The sequence below is a fragment of the Orcinus orca genome, chromosome 1 (genome assembly GCF_937001465.1).
Source record: "Orcinus orca chromosome 1, mOrcOrc1.1, whole genome shotgun sequence".
NCBI classification, from domain to species: domain Eukaryota; kingdom Metazoa; phylum Chordata; class Mammalia; order Artiodactyla; family Delphinidae; genus Orcinus; species Orcinus orca.
Window position 1 is genome coordinate 48,441,946 of NC_064559.1, and position 20,106 is coordinate 48,462,051.

The 20,106-nt window shown below is 41.2% G+C and overlaps 1 protein-coding gene across 1 annotated transcript in view; it reads right to left on the reverse strand.

Annotated features, from left to right (window-relative positions):
- Positions 1–1,220: 1,220 nt before the first annotated feature.
- LAMC1 (laminin subunit gamma 1) overlaps positions 1,221–20,106 on the reverse strand; it is a 123,447-nt gene continuing 104,561 nt past the window's right edge. The window contains exons 18-28 of the mRNA XM_004275205.3: positions 19,663–19,819; positions 16,218–16,423; positions 15,482–15,561; positions 13,807–13,944; positions 13,118–13,262; positions 11,952–12,101; positions 11,571–11,685; positions 9,952–10,151; positions 8,685–8,843; positions 6,349–6,448; positions 1,221–4,241 (exon numbers count right to left, since the gene is read on the reverse strand). Coding sequence (XP_004275253.1) covers positions 3,985–4,241; positions 6,349–6,448; positions 8,685–8,843; positions 9,952–10,151; positions 11,571–11,685; positions 11,952–12,101; positions 13,118–13,262; positions 13,807–13,944; positions 15,482–15,561; positions 16,218–16,423; positions 19,663–19,819 — 1,707 coding nt within the window. The 3' untranslated portion in view covers positions 1,221–3,984. The remainder of the gene's footprint in view (positions 4,242–6,348; positions 6,449–8,684; positions 8,844–9,951; positions 10,152–11,570; positions 11,686–11,951; positions 12,102–13,117; positions 13,263–13,806; positions 13,945–15,481; positions 15,562–16,217; positions 16,424–19,662; positions 19,820–20,106) is intronic.

The window sequence follows — 20,106 nt, forward strand, 5'->3', positions numbered from 1 at the left end:
TTTTTAAAATTCCACTCATCACTCTGACACAGTAACTATTGAGGTATATTTGCACCTGAGTCATATCCTACAAATGGGTTAAGAACACGGTATGTAAGAAAGCTAGTAACTAGTGCCTTCTAAAGCTCTCTTCGAGGAAGTCTAAACAGAAGAGTTCAGGTTCTGCTTTACAGGTGTCACAGCTGTAACGATTTTGTTTGTTTTTGCGGTACACGGGCCTCTCACTGTTGTGGCCTCTCCCGTTGCGGAGCACAGGCTCCGGACGCGCAGGCTCAGAGGCCATGGCTCACGGGCCCAGCCGCTCCGCGGCACGTGGGATCTTCCTGGACCGGGGCACAAACCCGTGTCCCCTGCATCGGCAGGCGGACTCTCAACCACTGCGCCACCAGGGAAGCCCAACAGCTGTAATGATTTACATGACTGGGAAGGTGGCATGTCATCCCCAGGGCCTCAGGGCTATAAACAGAGCCAAAGAGTAGAGGAAAGCCTTACTGCTGTCTCTGTGGTTCCAAACATCTTCATCTGGTCTTAAGTTACTCCAGTTGGGTCAGCCCTCCAGATGGCCTGCTGGTCCAGCACATTACTTACTTTTTCTTCCATTATGTTTGAGAGTGTTTCTCATCGTATAAAAAAAGTACGAAAGTACCTTTAGTTTAGCTGAAGATGTGTGTATTTAAAAGGTGGAAAGACAACTCTTTACATACATCTGCTAATTTAGAAAGCCCAAATAATTTGAAAATAGTCCTCCGCAGTCACTAATCAAATATGGAGACTACACCAGGGGGTCTGGCAAACTCCAGCCCGCAAGCCCAGGCCTGTTCCTGTAAATAGTTGTACTGGACCACAGCCCTGTTCATTTGTTTACAGACTGTCCACAGCTGCTTTCCTGCTACAACAGCAGACAGAGCAGTTGTAACAGAGACTGTATGGCCTGCAAAACGTAAAACATTTACTATCTAGAGCTTAACACGAAGAATTTGCCATCATCTGGACCACAACCAAAGTATTCCAATCTGGGAAGGGTTAAAATACATAAATATATACATAAATAAATTTATATACTCACACACACGCACGTTCACACACTGGATTGTTCTCAGGAAAAGAAACAACCCAAAGAATACATTACGAGACGCTTCCCCTTAATCATACCTTTTTTTTTCATCATACCTTTTAAAACATCTTACATCCCCAGTACCACACTCAGGCCACACCAAGTATAAAGGGTTACAAATATTCAGATTTTATTATAAATAAAATACTGTTTTTTTTTTTAACATAAAAAATGCCGAGTGTTGCATTTTATTTACTACCCTGGAGAGCAAGACCGTAGAGATTAAGGCAAACAGCTAAAGTGAAGGCACATGGAAAAGGGCCACGGTTGGAATTAAGAGGGAAAATTCCAGGGAACAGCTGTGTATGTTCCCTGTGACACCCAGCATTCTGCAGCAGCCATCCTGTCGATTTTATTACATAAAATACAGATAACTGGAACTATACAATAAAATAATGGCTATATTGCAGGTGTGTAATTAAGGTATTGTCTTATAAGGAACTTTTATTTTAAAAATAAAATTCTGTTTAAAAATATACCACACAGATGGAAAAGGAGGAAAGAAACAACAACAAATAATCCCCAAAATTTCACTGTGGCCTAAGACTTACTGGAGTGAACCTGACCCACAGGCTAGAGGGTAAACTACCTTAGCAGTCTATCTTCAGTCCTTTCCCTGAAACCTTGACCAAAATGTCTCATAGGACGTGGCCACTTAAAAAAGAGGAACTAGCTAGGAAACACTGATGTGAACACTTGGCAAGAAAGAGCCAGGCCTCCTGCGATAGGAGAAGAGGCCTGAGAAGAGGAATGGAGTGGAAGCTTAGGAGGATGCCCGGTCAAAACACCAGTAAGTCAACTCTGGGATGCAAGGAGGAGATGGAAAGGGGAAGAACTAAGGCAGACCACCTCTCCCACTCTATCTGCAGCATGATCCCTGATGCACTACGGGCACTCAAGTAATTATGCACCCCTTATAAAAATGACCCCATCCAGCTCCAACAACTGCCAGAGGGCATTTCTCACTCACTCCTGGCTCGGCTCACACTGATGGTAAAGATGCCCTTCAGCAGACTTTCCTAATTCCATCCTTCCCTGTGGAGCTGGCGTTCCTGCTCTGGGGCAGCCACTAAGAACAACATCGTGCTGTGGTTGAGGACCACCAGGACTGCAACGGAAGAGGGTTCGAGGTACCTCTTTATCGCGGCCGTGTGTGGAGGAAAGCAGGTGGATGTGAATGTCAGAAAACGGACATGCTGCAAACACAAGGCGAAGGGCAAAGCAACAGGGAACAAATCCAATCCAAAGAACTGCAGATGGAAGGGAAGGAGGTATACAGACACGTTGTGCCGGTGAAGAGGAAAAATGCAGTGAAGAAGTGAACGGACAGTGCCGTTCTAGAAACAGGACCAAGTATATTTACATAAACTCCTTACTCTATAATCATGATAAACAAAAAAACATTCACACAAAAATATAAATTTGAAATAATTAATAGCACCAGTGTGTCAGATAATAGTTTCTTTCCCCTGCTACGCAAAGTACAAAGTTGCATAGTGTTAAAGGCTATATATGAATCTCGAAAGCGGGTTGGTAGGAGGAAGGGGATTGTGGCAGAGAATCGTCACGCTGTGACCTTAGAAGAAAACCACAGAGCTGAGGGTCAGAAGTTGAGAAGCTCACTAGGAAACTCCATGTAAGGGTCTTCCCTCTACGCTTAGAGGGAAGGTTTAGAGGTGGGTTTAAATCACAAAGTGCAGGAACGAGATGGTGTTGGCAGCTGTGTGAAGTACTGAGTGCAAGTATTTGTCACCAGGATTTGGCAAACAATGTGTTTTGAGGGGTTCTACAAGATGGGAACATCAGGAGAAAACTGAGGCTAAGGGTCAAATGTTTCATCTCTCCCCAATGGAAGAAAAATGGATATGTGGGATCCTGACAACACAAGTTGCATCTAAGTTCTATCCCTCTGCTAGAAAAGACTATAGGACAAGGAGGCTTTTCTTTTGTTTTGTCAAGATCGTAAGGACCACCCGTTCTCTGCCAGGTAACAACACTAGTTCCAAGACTAATATTCTAAAAAAGCTCTAAGAATTAGTGTGATTTTGGAAAAAACTTTAGTGGTTATCATATCCCTGTTTCTTCTGCATAAATTCCATCTATAGGAATAGAAGACGTCTATTGGTGAGTGCAAGCTGCCCATCCAGATTTAAATTGTCAGCTGCCCAAAGATCTGAAAAGAAGTTTATCTTCCTAGTCAATTATTAACATCTGAGAAAACGTGCGGCCACTTCTGCAGTCTCACATTGTCCTGGAGACTGTCATAAATCATTGCATCCTTACCCGTGGGATGGCTCAGTGTCCTAAACTCAAAATAGCTAAAACAACAGATGATGGCTCTCGACATTCTAAATGACCAATACCTTTGGCACAGGATGTGTATTTCCTTTTGCTTAAAAGGAGGAGGGGCAGGAGATGTGGATGCATTTTCTTTACCTATAGACTGGATATACTGGCCATCACAATGCTACTGTCAATAGCCAAACTTCTCCTTCATAGAAACAAGAGTACTGAGACTGGAGGTTCTGTTGGCATCAGAGAGAAAGGGAGGGCTACTGGCTCAGCCCTGGCCCACAACGGTTCCCACGAAGGGTTTAAGCCACTGTACAGCAACGCAGGATGCCACGTCCATAGGCGACTCAGAAGGGAAAGGTGGGTCTAAGGGACCACCATTAAGTGGAAGAGAGACTTTATTAGATAAAACCCTTTGTTCCTGATTCACGATGTTTAATTTGCTTCTCTTTAAACTTTGTGACTTTTCCTGGCTCAAAAGGACAGTGGTGGAGAGCAGCAGAGAGTGGGGGTCTGAAAAATGTAATCTTTGTGTTAAGGCACTCTGTGGCCTCACAGTGGCTCCCTAAAGGAAGACGCTAGGGCTTTTCAATGGACGGGGTGTTGAAGCAGCCGGAGGGTAAGGTCTTCTTGATGTCTTCCAGGTTGCGGATGTCCTTCAGGATCTCCTCAATGTCTCTGTTATAGTCCATGATGGCAGCCTCCTGCCTCCTGGCTTCATTCTCCAGGTTAGACACTTTCCTGTCTAGATCACTGACTTTCATTTCATCTTTGGCTTTGTTCAGGGTACCTTCAATCTCATTTAGCTTGTTCAGGTCCACTGTGTCCAGCTGCCCTGTTGAGTCAGAAAGGACACAGAAGAGGACAGACACATTCAGTGAGAATTATAACATCACTCCGCAAGTATCCCCACCAGCGTTTTTCTAAAGGAAGCCCAGCCCCAGCAGCTGTCGCCATGAAAAAGTGGCCTGAGAACTTGATGCCTGTCATACAAGGGCATTAACAATGCAAACCAGGTACAATCACTGACCTAATCTAGCAGGGATGGGTCAGAGCTTATAATGAATATTGGGGCTGGATTTTTTTTCCTGAGAAGACGGTTTTTGTGAAATGTTTTCTAAATGTATAACAACCATGTCCTAGACCTTAAGCCTCACTTGTGGTTTTGAAGGTCATCTGGTAACGTGTAATACCTTTTCCACGTTTATATATGTAATCCTTGTGTCTTTTTAGTGTCCTCTAATGAACATAAACATCTTTACGCTAGAACCCTAAGCCCTCAGCTGTTCGATTCCAGGGAAACCGGGTTGTTCTGGGAGTCATGTCCTGCTCGCAAGAGTTAGACACTATTATTGGAGCCCTCCTATGGAAAATGGCAAGGGTTGAAATGCTGAAATAATTTCAGCAAAGCTTCACTTTTTTAAAAAATTAATTAATTTATTTTTATTTTTGGCTGTGTTGGGTCTTCGTTTCTGTGCGAGGGCTTTCTCTAGATGCGGCGAGCGGGGGCCGCTCTTCATCGCGGGGTGCAGGCCTCTCACTAGCGCGGCCTCTCTTGTTGCAGAGCACAGGCTCCAGACGCGCAGGCTCAGTAGTTGTGGCTCACGGGCCTAGTTGCTCCACGGCATGTGGGATCTTCCCAGACCAGGGCTCGAACTCGTGTCCCTGCATTAGCAGGCAGATTCTCAACCACTGCGCCACCAGGGAAGCCCCAAACCTTCGCTTTAAAATTAGCAAGAGGGCTTCCCTGGTGGCCCAGTGGTTGGGAGTCCGCCTGCCGATGCAGGGGACGTGGGTTTGTGCCCTGTGCCGCGGAGCGGCTGGGCCCGTGAGCCATGGCTACTGAGCCTGCGTGTCCAGAGCCTGTACTCCACAACGGCAGAGGCCACAACAGTGAGAGGCCCACGTACCGCAAGAATAAATAAATAAATAAATAAATAGATAAAATTAGCAAGAAAAAGAGGTCCTTTTGAAAGGAACTACTTCTGTATTAGACGAAAGCAGATAGCCAGCTGCACAACGACCAGCACTTTATGCATACTGAACTTGATTAAATTCTCACCAGATCATTTGACATCAATGATTCTCAGCTGTTATGTATTTTGCCCAAATTTGCACAGCTTACAGGCAACAAAGCAAAGATTCCGTCTGACTAACTTTAAAATACAACCTTTTCTGTCACAAAACCTACCTCTTCCAGCTTACTTTCATTTTAAAGTCCATCTGCTGGCACATAATTTATTATTCTTGAAAATTGAGACAGATAAAAATATCACACACACCTCCCAAAAAAACCCCCCACAAAACAAAACACCGACCAAAACCAAACTATAAAGGCTATCACATTAAAATAGAGTGCCTTGCTTACAAAGCTGTACTGGCTAGAGTATTACAACTTTATAATAGAGGCTGGTGACAAAAGTACATCTGCCCTATAATGAGGCCTGCTCCCTGTATCAAACTGGATTAAAGGAACATTTTAATATGCTTATATTTCCTTCAAAAAGAAAGCCATCTCTCTTTTGGCATAAAAACTGTCACCTCATCCAATTAGCCTTTAATCGATTATCCTTTAAAGTGTTCTTTTATTCTGTCATTGAAATCCTTCACTTCAAATCCTTTAAAGACATTCTGCCAGCAGGATGTACTAAGAATAATCACTGTTCGATTGTAACATAAACCTTGACCATAAATGAGCCACCCTAGCTGGAAGCATATCTTCAAAATTTTATTAAGTCCTCAGACCACGGTCAGATTCCAATACTGAGTCAGATTCCATGGAAGGACCTAGCAAGTACATGTTGAATTAATACAACTTAAAGTCACGATTCAGTTCATACGGTCTTTGCACTGTAGTATCTACTTTTGAGTCAACTATCTCAGATCCCAAGAACAGTACCAAGAATTCACAGGCTGCCTAACAAGACTCTATGGTTACTTACCCAGCTGCTCCAGGAGGTCATTAATAAGGTTGAGGAGGCTGGTGACAGAGTTTTTGGCCTTTCTGGCATTGATCTCAGCTTCCTGAGCAGCCTGTGAAGCCTGTACAGGGAAAAAAGGATAAATGATACAGCAGTCTTGATGATACATTTTTATCTTCTTGAAGTATCTTTTCCCCGATGAGTCAACAAATCTAATTTTCAGATGGTTTCCCTTCTTCTAACTCGTGAAACTATTAGCTCCTACTGTGGAGATGTTCTTTTTTGGTCATATCTTCATGTTGAGGATGTGGCTATTTTTAATTCACTTCATAGTCATGAGGAGGCAGTCAGTATGCCTACAATGACTGTATCTGTCTTTCAAAGATCAAGGTTACCTCCTTTTCTCACTTTCTCACTCAGGAACACATGGAGGTGTATTCATAATAAAACCCATCAAGCAGAAACAAGTTACTTTTTAAGGACGAGTATAAAAACTACCGTTTTAGAACCAAAACATGCCCTCTGGGATGATCTTAAGAGACCTGATGGCCAGAAATGTCCTATTCTCAGAAATTTTTCATAATTAAGTGACATTCTTCTAAAACTCCCTCTCCCCATGCAGTCACACAAATACACACATACAAACTGGGGCAATACAATTTACATTTAAAAAATCAACCAAAGGTAAATATATTGGGGAAAATTCCATGAAACCTGAACAAATACACTTGTGCATGAGTCACAGGAAATGGCAATGGAAGAGGAAGTGTCTAAGTATCAGAAAACAGATGCTCTCACAAATAAATCTGGTCAGGATATACATGAGTAGCTTTGAGCTTCCTACCACAGAACTGCTTTTCCTAGCTTTTTTGGGTCAAGAGAATACAAAAGTTTTGGATAGAAACAATGTGAAAATTTTAAAAAGAAAAAGAAAGCAACGGAAAAAACCTTCACAAATAAACGATTAACCTCTGTTCAAACTGCAGCCATTCTCACTGCACCTTCCCAGGCTGTCTGCGAGTGTTCTAGCAGAGCTGTAAAGGACTCTGCTACGGCCATACCATTACATTTAACCTGCTTTCTGCAGCCTCCTCTTCCAAGAACAACTGTGAGCCTTCACTCTTTCCCTTAAAAAACAGGTTACGGACTGCAATAATACTGATGCAATGTTGGCCTTTCAGGATTGATACTTAAATATAAATGGCATAGTATATATGAGGGTGCCTTGTGCTCCTTAGAAGTTACTTACCAAAAGGAACAAAAGATGGATCTTCTTTCTACCCTTTTAATTGAATTCATACCCTTTTTTGAAGCTTATAGAGAATATATATCTTTTCCTTTCCTTCAACAGGCTCTAAATCTAATGTTTCTATAACTGTATTAAAACATAAAATCCAGAGACCCTCAGCACGTATGAAATATACACATTTTTACCACATGGGAATTTCCACTTGAGCCATACCTTGCTATAGAAAATGAGGACAATTCAAAACAACAAAAACATGCATAGTAAAATAAGGTATTTGCACAGCGATGCTTCCTGTTATCACTTCCCTAGGGACTTCTTTACCTAGATTAACAGGCTTAGTAGTTCTTCTTTCCATCCCAAGGTGAAAATGATCTACAGTGAAGGGTGTGATTTTTAGCAGGAGTGGAAGAAGGGTCCCTTCCTTGCACTGAAAGTCCACAATTAAACAAGTTCATATCTATCATTACTGTGGTTATAATCAGATTGAACTGTAAAGGAATATTTCCACTGTGACTCCATCAAAGTCTTTCAAAAGCAAAATACAGCACAAAACAGAACCTAGTCCTTTGTTGGGCCATGCATTCACAAGTCGATTTTGTTACAAACAGGGCTATGTATACACATCATCACAGAAAGTGAAAAATCAAATTGATGTAAGTTTGATATGTTTTGTCATCTTCAAAAATGTCCTTTTACACAAGAAACTGGTCTTTGTCTTTAGGCAGCAAGTTGCTGGGAGAATAAGAGGAGGACGTAAATTAACTTTTCATTGCATGCCTTTTGTTCTTTTTTGATTTTATACCACCTATGATTTACCCATACAAAAATATAAAGACATACTTTTAAATGTCCTAAAACCTCAAATGTGTACAACAATGTTTTTCTTTTAACTGAGAGTAGCTTTGGGAAGGAACTATTGTGCAACAATCTGGCAGAAGATCCAAATTCTTTGTCTTCTATGTAAGTTACTAAACCAATTCTTGACCAGAAGACACAATTAAGAACAGAAGTCAATATGAAAAAGACTCGTCTCAACAGGTTAGGGATCTTTATTATTAAACACCCTTCACTTTCTGCCCATTAGCAAACATTTGCCAAAATCGCTTACCATCCCTGCCATCATCATATCCTGGTCAGCATCATCTTGTTTTTTCTTCAGCTCCTTTTCTGCTTCCTGTAGCTGTTTCAACATATTATTCACCTCGTTATCCAGATCTGTAACTTCTGCAAAAGTCCTCTCAGCTTCTGCCTTGGTGCTGGTAGCATTCTAGGCACAAAGTAAACAATTCCTAATGAAAAAAAGTTTTCCTTTTTCTAAAGTAGACTGCCACTCCTTTTATAATCTGTAAAATGGTTCAAAAATATGATCCAGAAAGAACAGGGCAATAATTTGTACTATATGTTGAATTACGTTTAGTTGGGCTACGAATTTAATGAAAAAATAACATTACCACCTAACATAACATTTTATATTTTATAAAGCACTTTAATTTGTATCCTCTAGTTTAATCCTGTTACTAAAAATTCCTGTTCTATTGTTGCCATTTTCAGTTGGGGTCACATAGTTGCAACATTTAAATGGTGTATACTTGCCACCACATTGTACTGATTAGACTCTTTCGCTTGGATAATTTTCTATTCAAAGCTAGTCTTAAAAAAAAAAAAAAAAAAGCTAGCCTTATTCTATTGATACTTGGCAGTTCATCATAATGTACAAAAAGTCCATAATTCTGAAATATATTTTATAAAATATAATTAATCCAAGAAACTAAAAAATGTGTGTGATTTTCAAACACATAAGCTTAGAATCAGCTCCAATTTCTCCTTTAAATAAAACAGATTTATCTTTAAGTAGGAGAAAGCCAGCCTAGAGAAATTATTCTTTAAGATGAGTAGAAAGAATCCTAGCACTGGTAACTTCAAAAATTCTAAATAGGTGGGCCTTAGATATGGCACTATGCTTGAAAGGGGGTCTTAAAAACTGTACTGACTTGGCACTGTATATAAGATGGAAAAAATATCAATTGTTCATGTCAAGGAATTGTGTTTACTTAGAAGGAATCTGATTTTTTGTGGGCAGGAGCTTGATGGGTCACTGAAGCCAACTCCCCTCCTCAACAACTCAGACCCTGCCACTGAGACACGGCAGAAATTTTAGAGTAAAGGACCCTTTCAATGACGCTCCCTCTTCAATCAATGTGGTTACCTGCTCTAATGCCTAGTAAAAAAAAAGAACGACAAGGATGGTTTAATATAACTTTACTGGAGTTGAGGAAAAAATTTGCAAGAGCTTTTGGGGGTCTGGAAAGAAACCGGAAAATGACTAGAGAATAGATGAGCAAAGGCTTCGTTTCGGACAAGAGGGGAGAGCACACCTTTTGGACAGCGCTGGCGATCCTCTCCGCCTCGTGGGCCTTGTTCTTGGCCTCGGTGGCATCTGCGGCAGCATTGCCCAGAGCCAGCTGTGCTTCCCTGGTCTTTTCATTGGCTTCAATTATAGTCTGGTTGATGGCAGGGATTCTCCTTAGTGCCTCCTCTGCAGCCGTCTTGTTATCATTTACTCGTCTATCAAAATCTAAAACAGGTTCAAGGAATGCAATTAAACTAAACTCTCAACAAGCCAAAAGGGAACTTTTCAGGGAGCTGCCACTGGATTTTGTTTTATGAACAATGAAAGCCAGGGGAAAAGACTGAAAAACAGCATGGACTGAAATGTGAGAACAAAGCACACAGATCTACATGGAAGATTCATGTGAATGAACACCTGTTTCTGGAAGGCAAATTCTCACTTGAAACATTTATTTTCATGCAGAGCTGAGTACGCCATCACCTCCACCTCAACCAATATCGAAAGCTGCAGTTTATTTAGTGTTTACTAAGTGTTAGGTACTGAGTTAATAAGAGCTTTATGTGCTTGTGACACAGGCATTGAATTATTTTTATACATGAGAAAATTGAGGATTAAAGAGGTAATTTTTTTCAAGGATTCACACTAAGTAAGAGGTGGATCAGGGATTCTACACCAAACCCACTGACACAAAGCCCATACATTCAACCATTATTCTATAAAGCTTCTGCATATAGAGAGCTTATGTTTATCAGAGGTGAGTCCAAGGCTACACAGTGAATTGAGCACAGTTCGTTTTTATCTTGGGTGAGGAAAGAAAACATAAAGACTGAGATGCAACTGTCAGAGAAAATTAAAGATAATCTCCATTTACCAACACAAGTCAGCTAAATAGGCATATCTTGGTTACAGGCAATATCTTTTTTTGGCTTCCATACTGAAGAATGCTGGGGTAAGATGACATGAGCGCTGGGATTTTTCTTTGAAATACTTTACCATAAAAAAAGGTAGGGTAGGGACTTCCCTGGTGGCACAGTGGTTAAGAATCCACCTGCCAATGTAGGGGACACGGGTTTGATCCCTGGTCCGGGAAGATCCCACAGGCTGCAGAGCAACTAAGACCGTGCGCCACAACTACTGAGGCTGTGCTCTAGAGCCCGTGAGCCACAACTACTGAGCCCAAGTGCCACAACTACTGAAACCCATGTGCCTAGAGCCCGTGCTCCGCAACAAGAGAAGCCACCGCGATGAGAAGTCTGCACACCGCAACGAAGAGTAGCCCCTGCTCACTGCAACTAGAGAAAGCCCGTACACAGCAACAAAGACCCAACGCAGCCAAAAATCAATTAAAAAATAAAGCACTATCAGCTGATGCGTAAAGCAGTAATTGTTGGCTTTAATTATATGCATTAACTGATAAAAAATTTTTTTAAAAAAAGGTAGGGTAGGTGTTGGGGGATGAAGTAAGTGCAGTAAAAATCTTAACTGCTGAATCTGAATGGCAGGTATATGGGATGTTTTATACTATTATCTCTTGTGCTGTATGTGTTCAGAAAGTCTCATAGTAAAAACTTCTTTACAAAAGAGAGAGAATCACCCTTATGAAGGAGACATACAAATTTACCCTGTTATCTGACCCTCTCATACCTTTCAGGTTGCTGAGAATGTCATTGGCTTCTTGTAAGGTATTTCGTCCCTTTTTAGCAGCTTCTTCCGCAAGAGCCTTGGCAGCATCCGCTCGGGCTAGGAGTTGGTCGGCAGTCTGCAAACACGTGGCAGATAAGAGGACAAACCCTCCAAGGTAAAGCCCTTCTCTCTCCTAACAGACCAGGCACCTACAAGCCACCACCCTGACACTGGCCAGTATACAGCAGGTTAGGCCTGGCCATCAGCATAAGGCCCTCCTCTGAATACTCTTTCATGTGTTTTGTTGCTTCTGCAGTTGCGGTAACATCACAGACACAGCCTACAGTCAGGCAGTTTCAATTTTTGCCTCGAGAAACGAAGCAACTTGCAAAGCAAACCAACCTGCTGTTCGGTCTTTCCTTTTTCCAGAAGGTTCTTTACTTCAAATTCCTTCCCTCTCATGTCCTGTCTGAGGTCCTCATAATCTTTTAACTTCTGGTCAATCAGACGATCCAGATCCTCAGCTTCCTTCTTTATTTTATTTGCCTCATTCTATGAGAAGCAAGTAAGATCATTATATTTTAGGCAAAACAACTAAACTGACGAAAAGGTAGGCTTAGTAATTCTATACTTAGTGGACATTTTCTAAAGAATAGCACAGGTCAAGATTTTACGGACCTCTTTAAAAAATTGAGGTATACTTACACATACTGAAATGCACAGCACTTAGTCTGATGAGTTTTGACAAATATATTCACCTGTGTAAACCAACACCCCAAACAAGATACAGAATATTTCCACCCAGGAAATTCCCTTGTATCTCTTTCCAGTCAATTTCCACACCCACCTTTCCAACAATGCAGCTGCCACTGGTCTGGTTTTTATCATCATAGATTAGTTTTGCCTATTGTCAAATTCCACATATATGGAATCATACAGTATGTACACGTCTGAGGAGACCTAAAACTTTATGGTAAAAACGAAGTCAACACCTCAGATGTAAAAAGTGAAACTTAATAAATTGCAAGTTTAATGTAAAAAATACACCACTTATATAGAACTTGGTATGAAGATTCATGATTAGAGTACAGATGAAATAAAACACTACCAATCCCTAAATATTTTACCTGCCCCAAAGCATCCCGATATAGTTCTTTCATTTAAACCATTCTTTTATTTCTCTCTTGTTCAAAACCAGGGTAACGACCTAGGTATAGTCTGTTTTAATTAATCCAAATATATTATAATTTGGATTTATATCCAAGATTTAGGAGTGATTATTCCTATCACTAAAGGAGCCTTTGCTATTTAATGTTTATAACCACAGGATTTTTTTTTTACCTCAGTAAGTTCTATTAACGTATCTAAACTAGAACTCAACTTTACCAGTGAGCTGTTGGGAGGACAGAGGAGGTAGGTACTGATGACAGCTGCTGGGCAGTCAGAAGAGCTCTTACCCAGACTGAGGGGGCACGTGGCTGTGTGTTTGGTGGGAAGAGGGTAGGAGCTGTGAATGGGGGACGGCAGTGACAACCAAAGCCTGTGCGTGCAGGCTGTCAGCGCCATACCTCCATGGCTTCTGAGTCCACGGGAGTCAGCTGGGCAACACTGGCATAGATCTCCACGGCTTTCTCACCAGCCCTCTTGGCCTCCTCATGTACTCGGGCAGCTTGCTTCTCTAGATCCTGTGAGATGTTCTTCGCTTGTTCATACCTAAGGAACAAAAGATGTGATGGGATGAAAACCCTAGTTGCTTTTAGCATCTTAATGTTCACCAGATTCATTCCAGTTTAAATCACCGTGATAGTATTTCCAAAACCTCAAAGAAATGTTATATTAAAATGCTATTATTTAATACCAACATAGCTTAAATTTAGATTTCATCTCATCACTTCTATTTAAGGCATATGGTTTACCATATGCTTTCTTATTTCAGACACCTTTTAAATATTTGTAGCTCAAATATATTTTCTCTGCTCACTCGATGATATTTTTTCTCTTCTCCTTTATGCAGAATTTTAAGCATCATGGCTAGTCGTTACCATTCTCTGCTGATACGGTAACTGGATCAAATAAAATCTCTGTGGCTCTACATCCCCTGCTCTAATTACGGCATCATTTCAAAAGCATGATTAACAAAAGAAATCTTACTGCATGAATACATGGCCTGAATTCACCGGCATTTAATTTTTCCTTGAACTGGTGTTACTTACAAGAACAACTGAAGGGCTATAAACCACTTTTAAATTACACTCACTTTCTATTAAGCTCTTCAATCTCAAATGCTGTTTGATTTTCTCCTGCCAGTGTCCTCAGAAGCAGATTATATGCCTCAGTTGATGTATCATTGGCTGCCTTTGCCACTCGTACAATGTCATCAGCTTCTTGTTTATGGCTGTATAACATAAGAGTAAAAACAAGCCATGAAACACAACCGTCTAAAAGGGAAAGAAGTAGAATTTAGGTAATGCTTACCTTATTAATATACATAAACTAATGTGGGCAGAGGTCCACAAATATATAAAAAATCTTATAAATTTGGAATTTTGTTATCATTTCAGAGGGGCTGAGTTTATAAATAGCATTCTGTAATCTGAGAAAATGATATTTCCCAAGGATATTAATGATATAAAATGTGTAGGGGCAAATGCTTATATTTCTTAAAAATTACTTTTAAATATAATTATTAAGGGTATTTATGTATGAAACTGTGGATACCAGCAAGAACTCATTTCTCTAGTCATGAACACAAATCCCAGACCTCATCTTTAATTGCTACTCTGGTTCTGTTACTGCATAGTCTTGAAACAACTTTGACTATTCAGATTTCTCACATGCAACCTAGTTACTGGGCAGGAAGAGCAACTCAACAAAGAACATGTCAACAGGGACTCCAGACAAATAACGCACGTTAGCTGGGTAAATGCTAAGGTTTTTTCAACTCTAAAATTTCATATTACATTGTCACACTGCAATACATGGCCATTCTTTTTGATATGATAAACTTTCCTTCAAAATTCATGCATGAAGTACACCACAATTAATTTCCAAGATCTAATTTTCTCGGGAGTTTTCTATAATGTTTTCAGCTGTCTTCTTTTAATCAGAAAATTCAGCTCTGAAACCATGAATGTTCTATGAGCTAAATGACAACAGTTCACACACATTTACAAAGGACAGAAAGAGAGCACATATGGTAAAGCAAGAAGCCAATATAACTGCTCAGACATTGAGGCTAAAATTCTAACATGAGGCTTATTTAAGCACCCTGTACCTATGAGGTCTACTAGCTGTTCTGCAATGCATTCGATAAACATTTATTGAGTACCTACTATATGCCAGACATTGTTTTAAGCATTGGGATTTCAACAGTGAATAAAGCACACAAAAACACCTGCCTTCATGGAGCCTACATTTTAGCAATTTTATTTTTAAAAAAATGTTTTCACTTGATGCCCTCTACAATTTAAAGTCCTCTTAAGAAATTACCTTACATTTAATCAGGATTGAAATGGTCTGTTTCTGATTTTCACATGTACTATGGGTGAGTAAATGTTCTCTATTGAAACTTGAAAATTAAACATTTTTGTTGAAAATTTAAAAATTTTTAAAAATAACTAAATTCTATCGAGCTTAATTATCTATTAACTTTAAGGTTTCAAAATTAAAAATCTAAAAAATGTTACGGTTTTCCTTAGATGTGCAAATATAATTTCCCTCCAAACCATCATATTCTAATATTCAAAGTAAATATTCTAATTTCAAAGTAAAGGGAAGCAAAGAGTACATGTAGCTAATCGCATTTCAGAAACGAGAGCAAACTTTGCAAAAGTGCGTTACATGGGAAGTGTGTGTGGGGACAGAATGAAACAACGTGTGCACACCGCGATGAAAGCCATAACTTAACCATTAAAGAGGGAGCTGGAGGTTACCGTTCAGCAAGCTTTCGTGCCTCATCCGCCAAAAGAGTCATGTTGTTTGGGTCCCCTGTAGATTCTGGCTGAGTGATTGACTAGAGAGGAAATAAAACAAAGCACTAATCTCAAAGGAATGAATTATTTAAATTTAATAAAGCAAGTGTCAAAACTAAATTTTCACTAGTGTTATTTCGAGAAAGAAGGTCTCTTCTTAATTTCAGAGATCTTCAGGTAACATCAGCATCCTTGATTGTGGATTATTATTTCTAGTTTCAGCAGAGAATAAAGGAAGCTTAGGGACTTCCCTGGTGGCCCAGTGGTTAAGATTCCATGCTCCCAATGCAGGGGGCCTGGATGCGATCCCTGGTTAGGGAACTAGATCCCGCATGCTGCCACTAAGAGCCCACACGCTGCAACCAAAAGATCCCGCGTGCGGCAGCGAAGATCCTGCGTGCTGCAGCTAAGACCTGGCACAACCAAATAAATAAATAAATATTAAAAAAAAAAGGAAGATTAAATTGCCTAGTGCCATAGAAGGAACAAAACTAGAGAAAGGACCCAGATGTCCTTTGGTTTTAATCCAGTTTGTGATAACTATTTCATGGCAACTATGAGCAATGTGGCTTTCTTGCTCCATGTTTGAAGACAAATAAAAAAATACAAGGAGTCAATTTAGCTGAAGAAGCATTCCACTACCAGTAAAAGCCAAGGGACTCCCTCAGCCCCACCTCAGACCTTCCCAGTCACTCACCACATTGGCAATGGCGACTTTTGCTTTCTCAAGTTCTCTGGATGCGATTTCAATCAACTGCTCTGTGCTTTCTACCCGGGCGCAGGCTTGTCCAGCCAAGTTCCCAGTCTCTTCGATGGTATTCCGGATATTCTGTAAACGGCTAATTTGGCTGAATAAGGTGTTATTCACTCTCTGGAGGCGATCCATCAGATTCTGGTCTACATCTGCAATCACAGTGCAGAAGGAAGTCCATAAATTATCTGAGGCGGGGTCGGGCGGGGCGGAACACATATCATCTCACGTGAAATCTGAGGCGCTGCTTATCCTTACTCTCCCAAACATAGCATCTTTCTGACAAGTTTCCCTAAGTCCATTGGCAGAGCTGGTCAGTCTTCACTGTGCCCAGCAGTAGCACCACTGTTACATTCATCTACGGTCTCCAAGTGGGTTAACTGGAGATTAACACACTGTCTCTCTCCCACTTGACTATGAGTCCCTCATTCTTACTCAACACTGTATCCCCAGTATCACACAGTGATTGGCAAAGAGAAGACACTCAAAAAATGTCTGCTGAGGGAAAGATTTTGATATTCTAGCACACGCAAGATTGAATCATAAAAATACAATGTTGTTAAAAGTACTACCAGCCCTGAGAGCTGGACATTTTTCTAAACTAGGAAAACACTCGGTTCAAAACTGATGTTGAGGGACTTCCCTGGTGGCGCAGTGGTTTAAGCATCTGCCTGCTAAGGCAGGGAACACGGGTTCGAGCCCTCCAGGAAGATCCCACATGCCGCGGGCTAAGCCCGTGCGCCACAACTACTGAGTCTGCACTCTAGAGCCCATGAGCCACAACTACTGAGCCCACGTGCCACAACTACTGAAGCCCGCGTGCCTAGAGCCCGTGCTCCACAACAAGAGAAGCCACTGCAATGAGAAGCCCGTGCACGGCAACAAAGAGTAGCCCCTGCTCGCTGCAAACTAGAGAAAGCCCGTGCGCAGCAGCGAAGACCCAACACAGCCAAAAATAAATAAATAACACAAATAATAAGAATTCTTTCTGGAGAAAAAAAAACTGATGCTGAAATATGGCACGTTAAAATTATTTTGTATTTTAAACTAAATAGACTCTTGCTGCCACCTCCCACTGCCTGGCACATCCATGTAATTGCTTTCAAATTGATCTCTGCTTTTGAAAAGTTCTTCAAATTGTTCTCTATTAATTATGCACATTCAGTTTAAACCTCATACCTGTGTCCTAATCAATCAATCAATATAAGCCCATGCAAAGATAATTCTGACGTTATTACAATTCTCACATGTCATGAAGTTATATTATAATATACAGGAACCATTAAGTCAATCCTATTCAAAATTGACCAGTTCTTATTTCTGCATGGTGTTAGTGCTGGCATCTAAATTTTCCAAGGAATGTAAAAGAGATGAGAAGTCAAAGTTAAGATCAACAAAGGTGAATACAGGTTTGGAAAAATAGCAACTTACAAGCAGGGCCACCCAATCAATACACATGCGAAGCTGGTGGCCTGCAAAACATCTCATCCAACTATACAAAATGGCCCTGCGCGGATGATTCCTTCAAACAATTCTTTGATAATCCAAAGATTTTTAAGAAAATACAAAATATAAAAACAAGCTGAAATCATAAAAAATCATTCAGATTTAGGAAGCGTAGCATTGGCTTCATTGGCTAATGAAGTTACAGAAGCCCCTTCCCTTTAGAACTTCAAAAAGGTAACAGATACCGATCTCTCTGGCCAGTTCTTTACAGAAACAATAGTATCCCAAAAAGGGAACAAATAACCTAAGTGGATCACTTCAAAGCCCTCTAATTCCAAGTGTCCAATTGCAAGACCTAATTGCACCACATAATCTCCCTTCAAACTGCAGAATAAACACAAGTTTAACTACAAATGAACACTTAGGGAGAGTCTGAAAGGGTAAATCATTTTGAAGATATTTTTATTCTTGGCTAATTTGAACCTAAGTAGGAAAGGTCAGCCAGGAACTCCATGAATCAGGATTTAGTGGGAGTGGATTTTAACTCCAGCCTCACTGTGGTGCTCCCAAAGCTACCAGAAGCAGCCCGTTATGCTCCCCACCTTGCAGGTGGCTCAAGGGAAGGTATGGTGGCCATGGTTCCTATCAGAGCTTCTGTCCCACAGAATCACCAGCTTGGGCAGAGGAAAGTACGTAGCCATTGTGGCCCAAAAGAGCCAGATGTAACTGGGGCTGCACCAAGGTGTGGAGCCTGGATGAGTGGCAGTGCTGGCTGACCTCCCCTTCCTGCCCCGTGACCATGCCCATGTGCTGGTGCTGCTGGCACCAGGGCTGCCTGCCACACCCCACCTCTCAGGTTGACTGATTGGCACCTAAGAACGATCACCCCACGTTCAGTTCTTCAACGGATATGGCAGGACAGATGCGAATTTGCTGTTACAAGAGAATACATTAATGAAAAAAAACGTGTGTCCAAATTTGAAAATGAGCAGCCTAAAAAAACCACCATTGTTTATACAGAACAGGAAACATATAAATTCTTCTTAATCTATGTTTAAGACTTAAAATGTAACAACAACTGAAACAAAACACGTAAGTTTTTGACCTCTCATTTTATTTTTCCATTTCTAAAAATTTACCTCATAGAACAATTTTTGGACTGTCCTAATAAAAATTAAACTGGCCCAAACCAGATACATCCAATTTCTTCCTTCTCTACTTCAGTAATTTTATAAAATCTTAGGGACATTTACAACAAGAAATAAGCAATATATTTAGCTTTTGTTGACCCGTACTCTGACAAGAGGACTTCTCTAACTCCAGATGGAAACATCATCAATAGGGAAGTTGATCACTGTGGTCCCGCGTGTTATCAACGTTAATGCACATTCACTATGAGTATCTGGTGAGCATATGTGTCTCAGTGATGGAAAACTCCAAAACAAAGTGACTTCAGCCCAGTGGTGAGCACCTTGATAGAAGGATTCATAAAATGCTTGGATTTTAACATCTAACAGTTTTTGATGTGTTGGGAGAATTATTTCTGCTTAGTGTATCTTAAAACATTGACAGGTTCTTTTCTACATGTTTAAAAAATAAAATAATTCATATTCTAAACAGAGTTTAAAAATTGATGGGCTTCCCTGGTGGCGCAGTGGTTGAGAGTCCGCCTGCCGATGCAGGGGACATGGGTTCGTGCCCCGGATCGGGAAGATCCCAAGTGCCGCGGAGCGGCTAGGCCCGTGAGCCATGGCTGCTGAGCCTGTGCGTCCGGAGCCTGTGCTCCGCAACGGGAGAGGCCACAACAGTGAGAGGCCCGCGTACCGCAAAAAAAAAAAAAAAAATTAAGAATTTTATAAAACCATACTACTTAACCTTGTATTAGGAGCTACATCTAAAGACGGACCATCTTATAGAAATTACCCACTTGTTTAATCGTGTGTACCTTTGACATCCTGGGCCTCACGAAGGAGGTCAGTCACCTCTCTCTCTGCTTCCTTTAGTCTATCCTCAAAGGCTTGATCCGTCACCATCTCATCCCCAGTTCCAAGGTTTGCAATGAGATTCTCTAATTCCTGGAGTTTTGCTCGATGCTCAGCAACCTAAGCGTAATGGAGGAAGAAAAGGGAAAGGCAGGGTGTACAGACATTCCTGAAGAACTCGACTGTACTTCCTGTAGGAACAGTAATCACAGTGGGTACTCTAGAACAGGGGTGCCCAACCCCCAGGCTGTAGACCGGCAGCAGTCCGAGGTCTGCTCGGAACCGGGCCGCACAGCAAGAGGCGAGCGAGCAAAGCTTCATCTGCTGCCCCCCATCGCTCTCCACGGCCCGCATTACCGCCTGCACCCTCACCGCCCCCCGCACACCCTGTCCACGGAAAAGCTGTC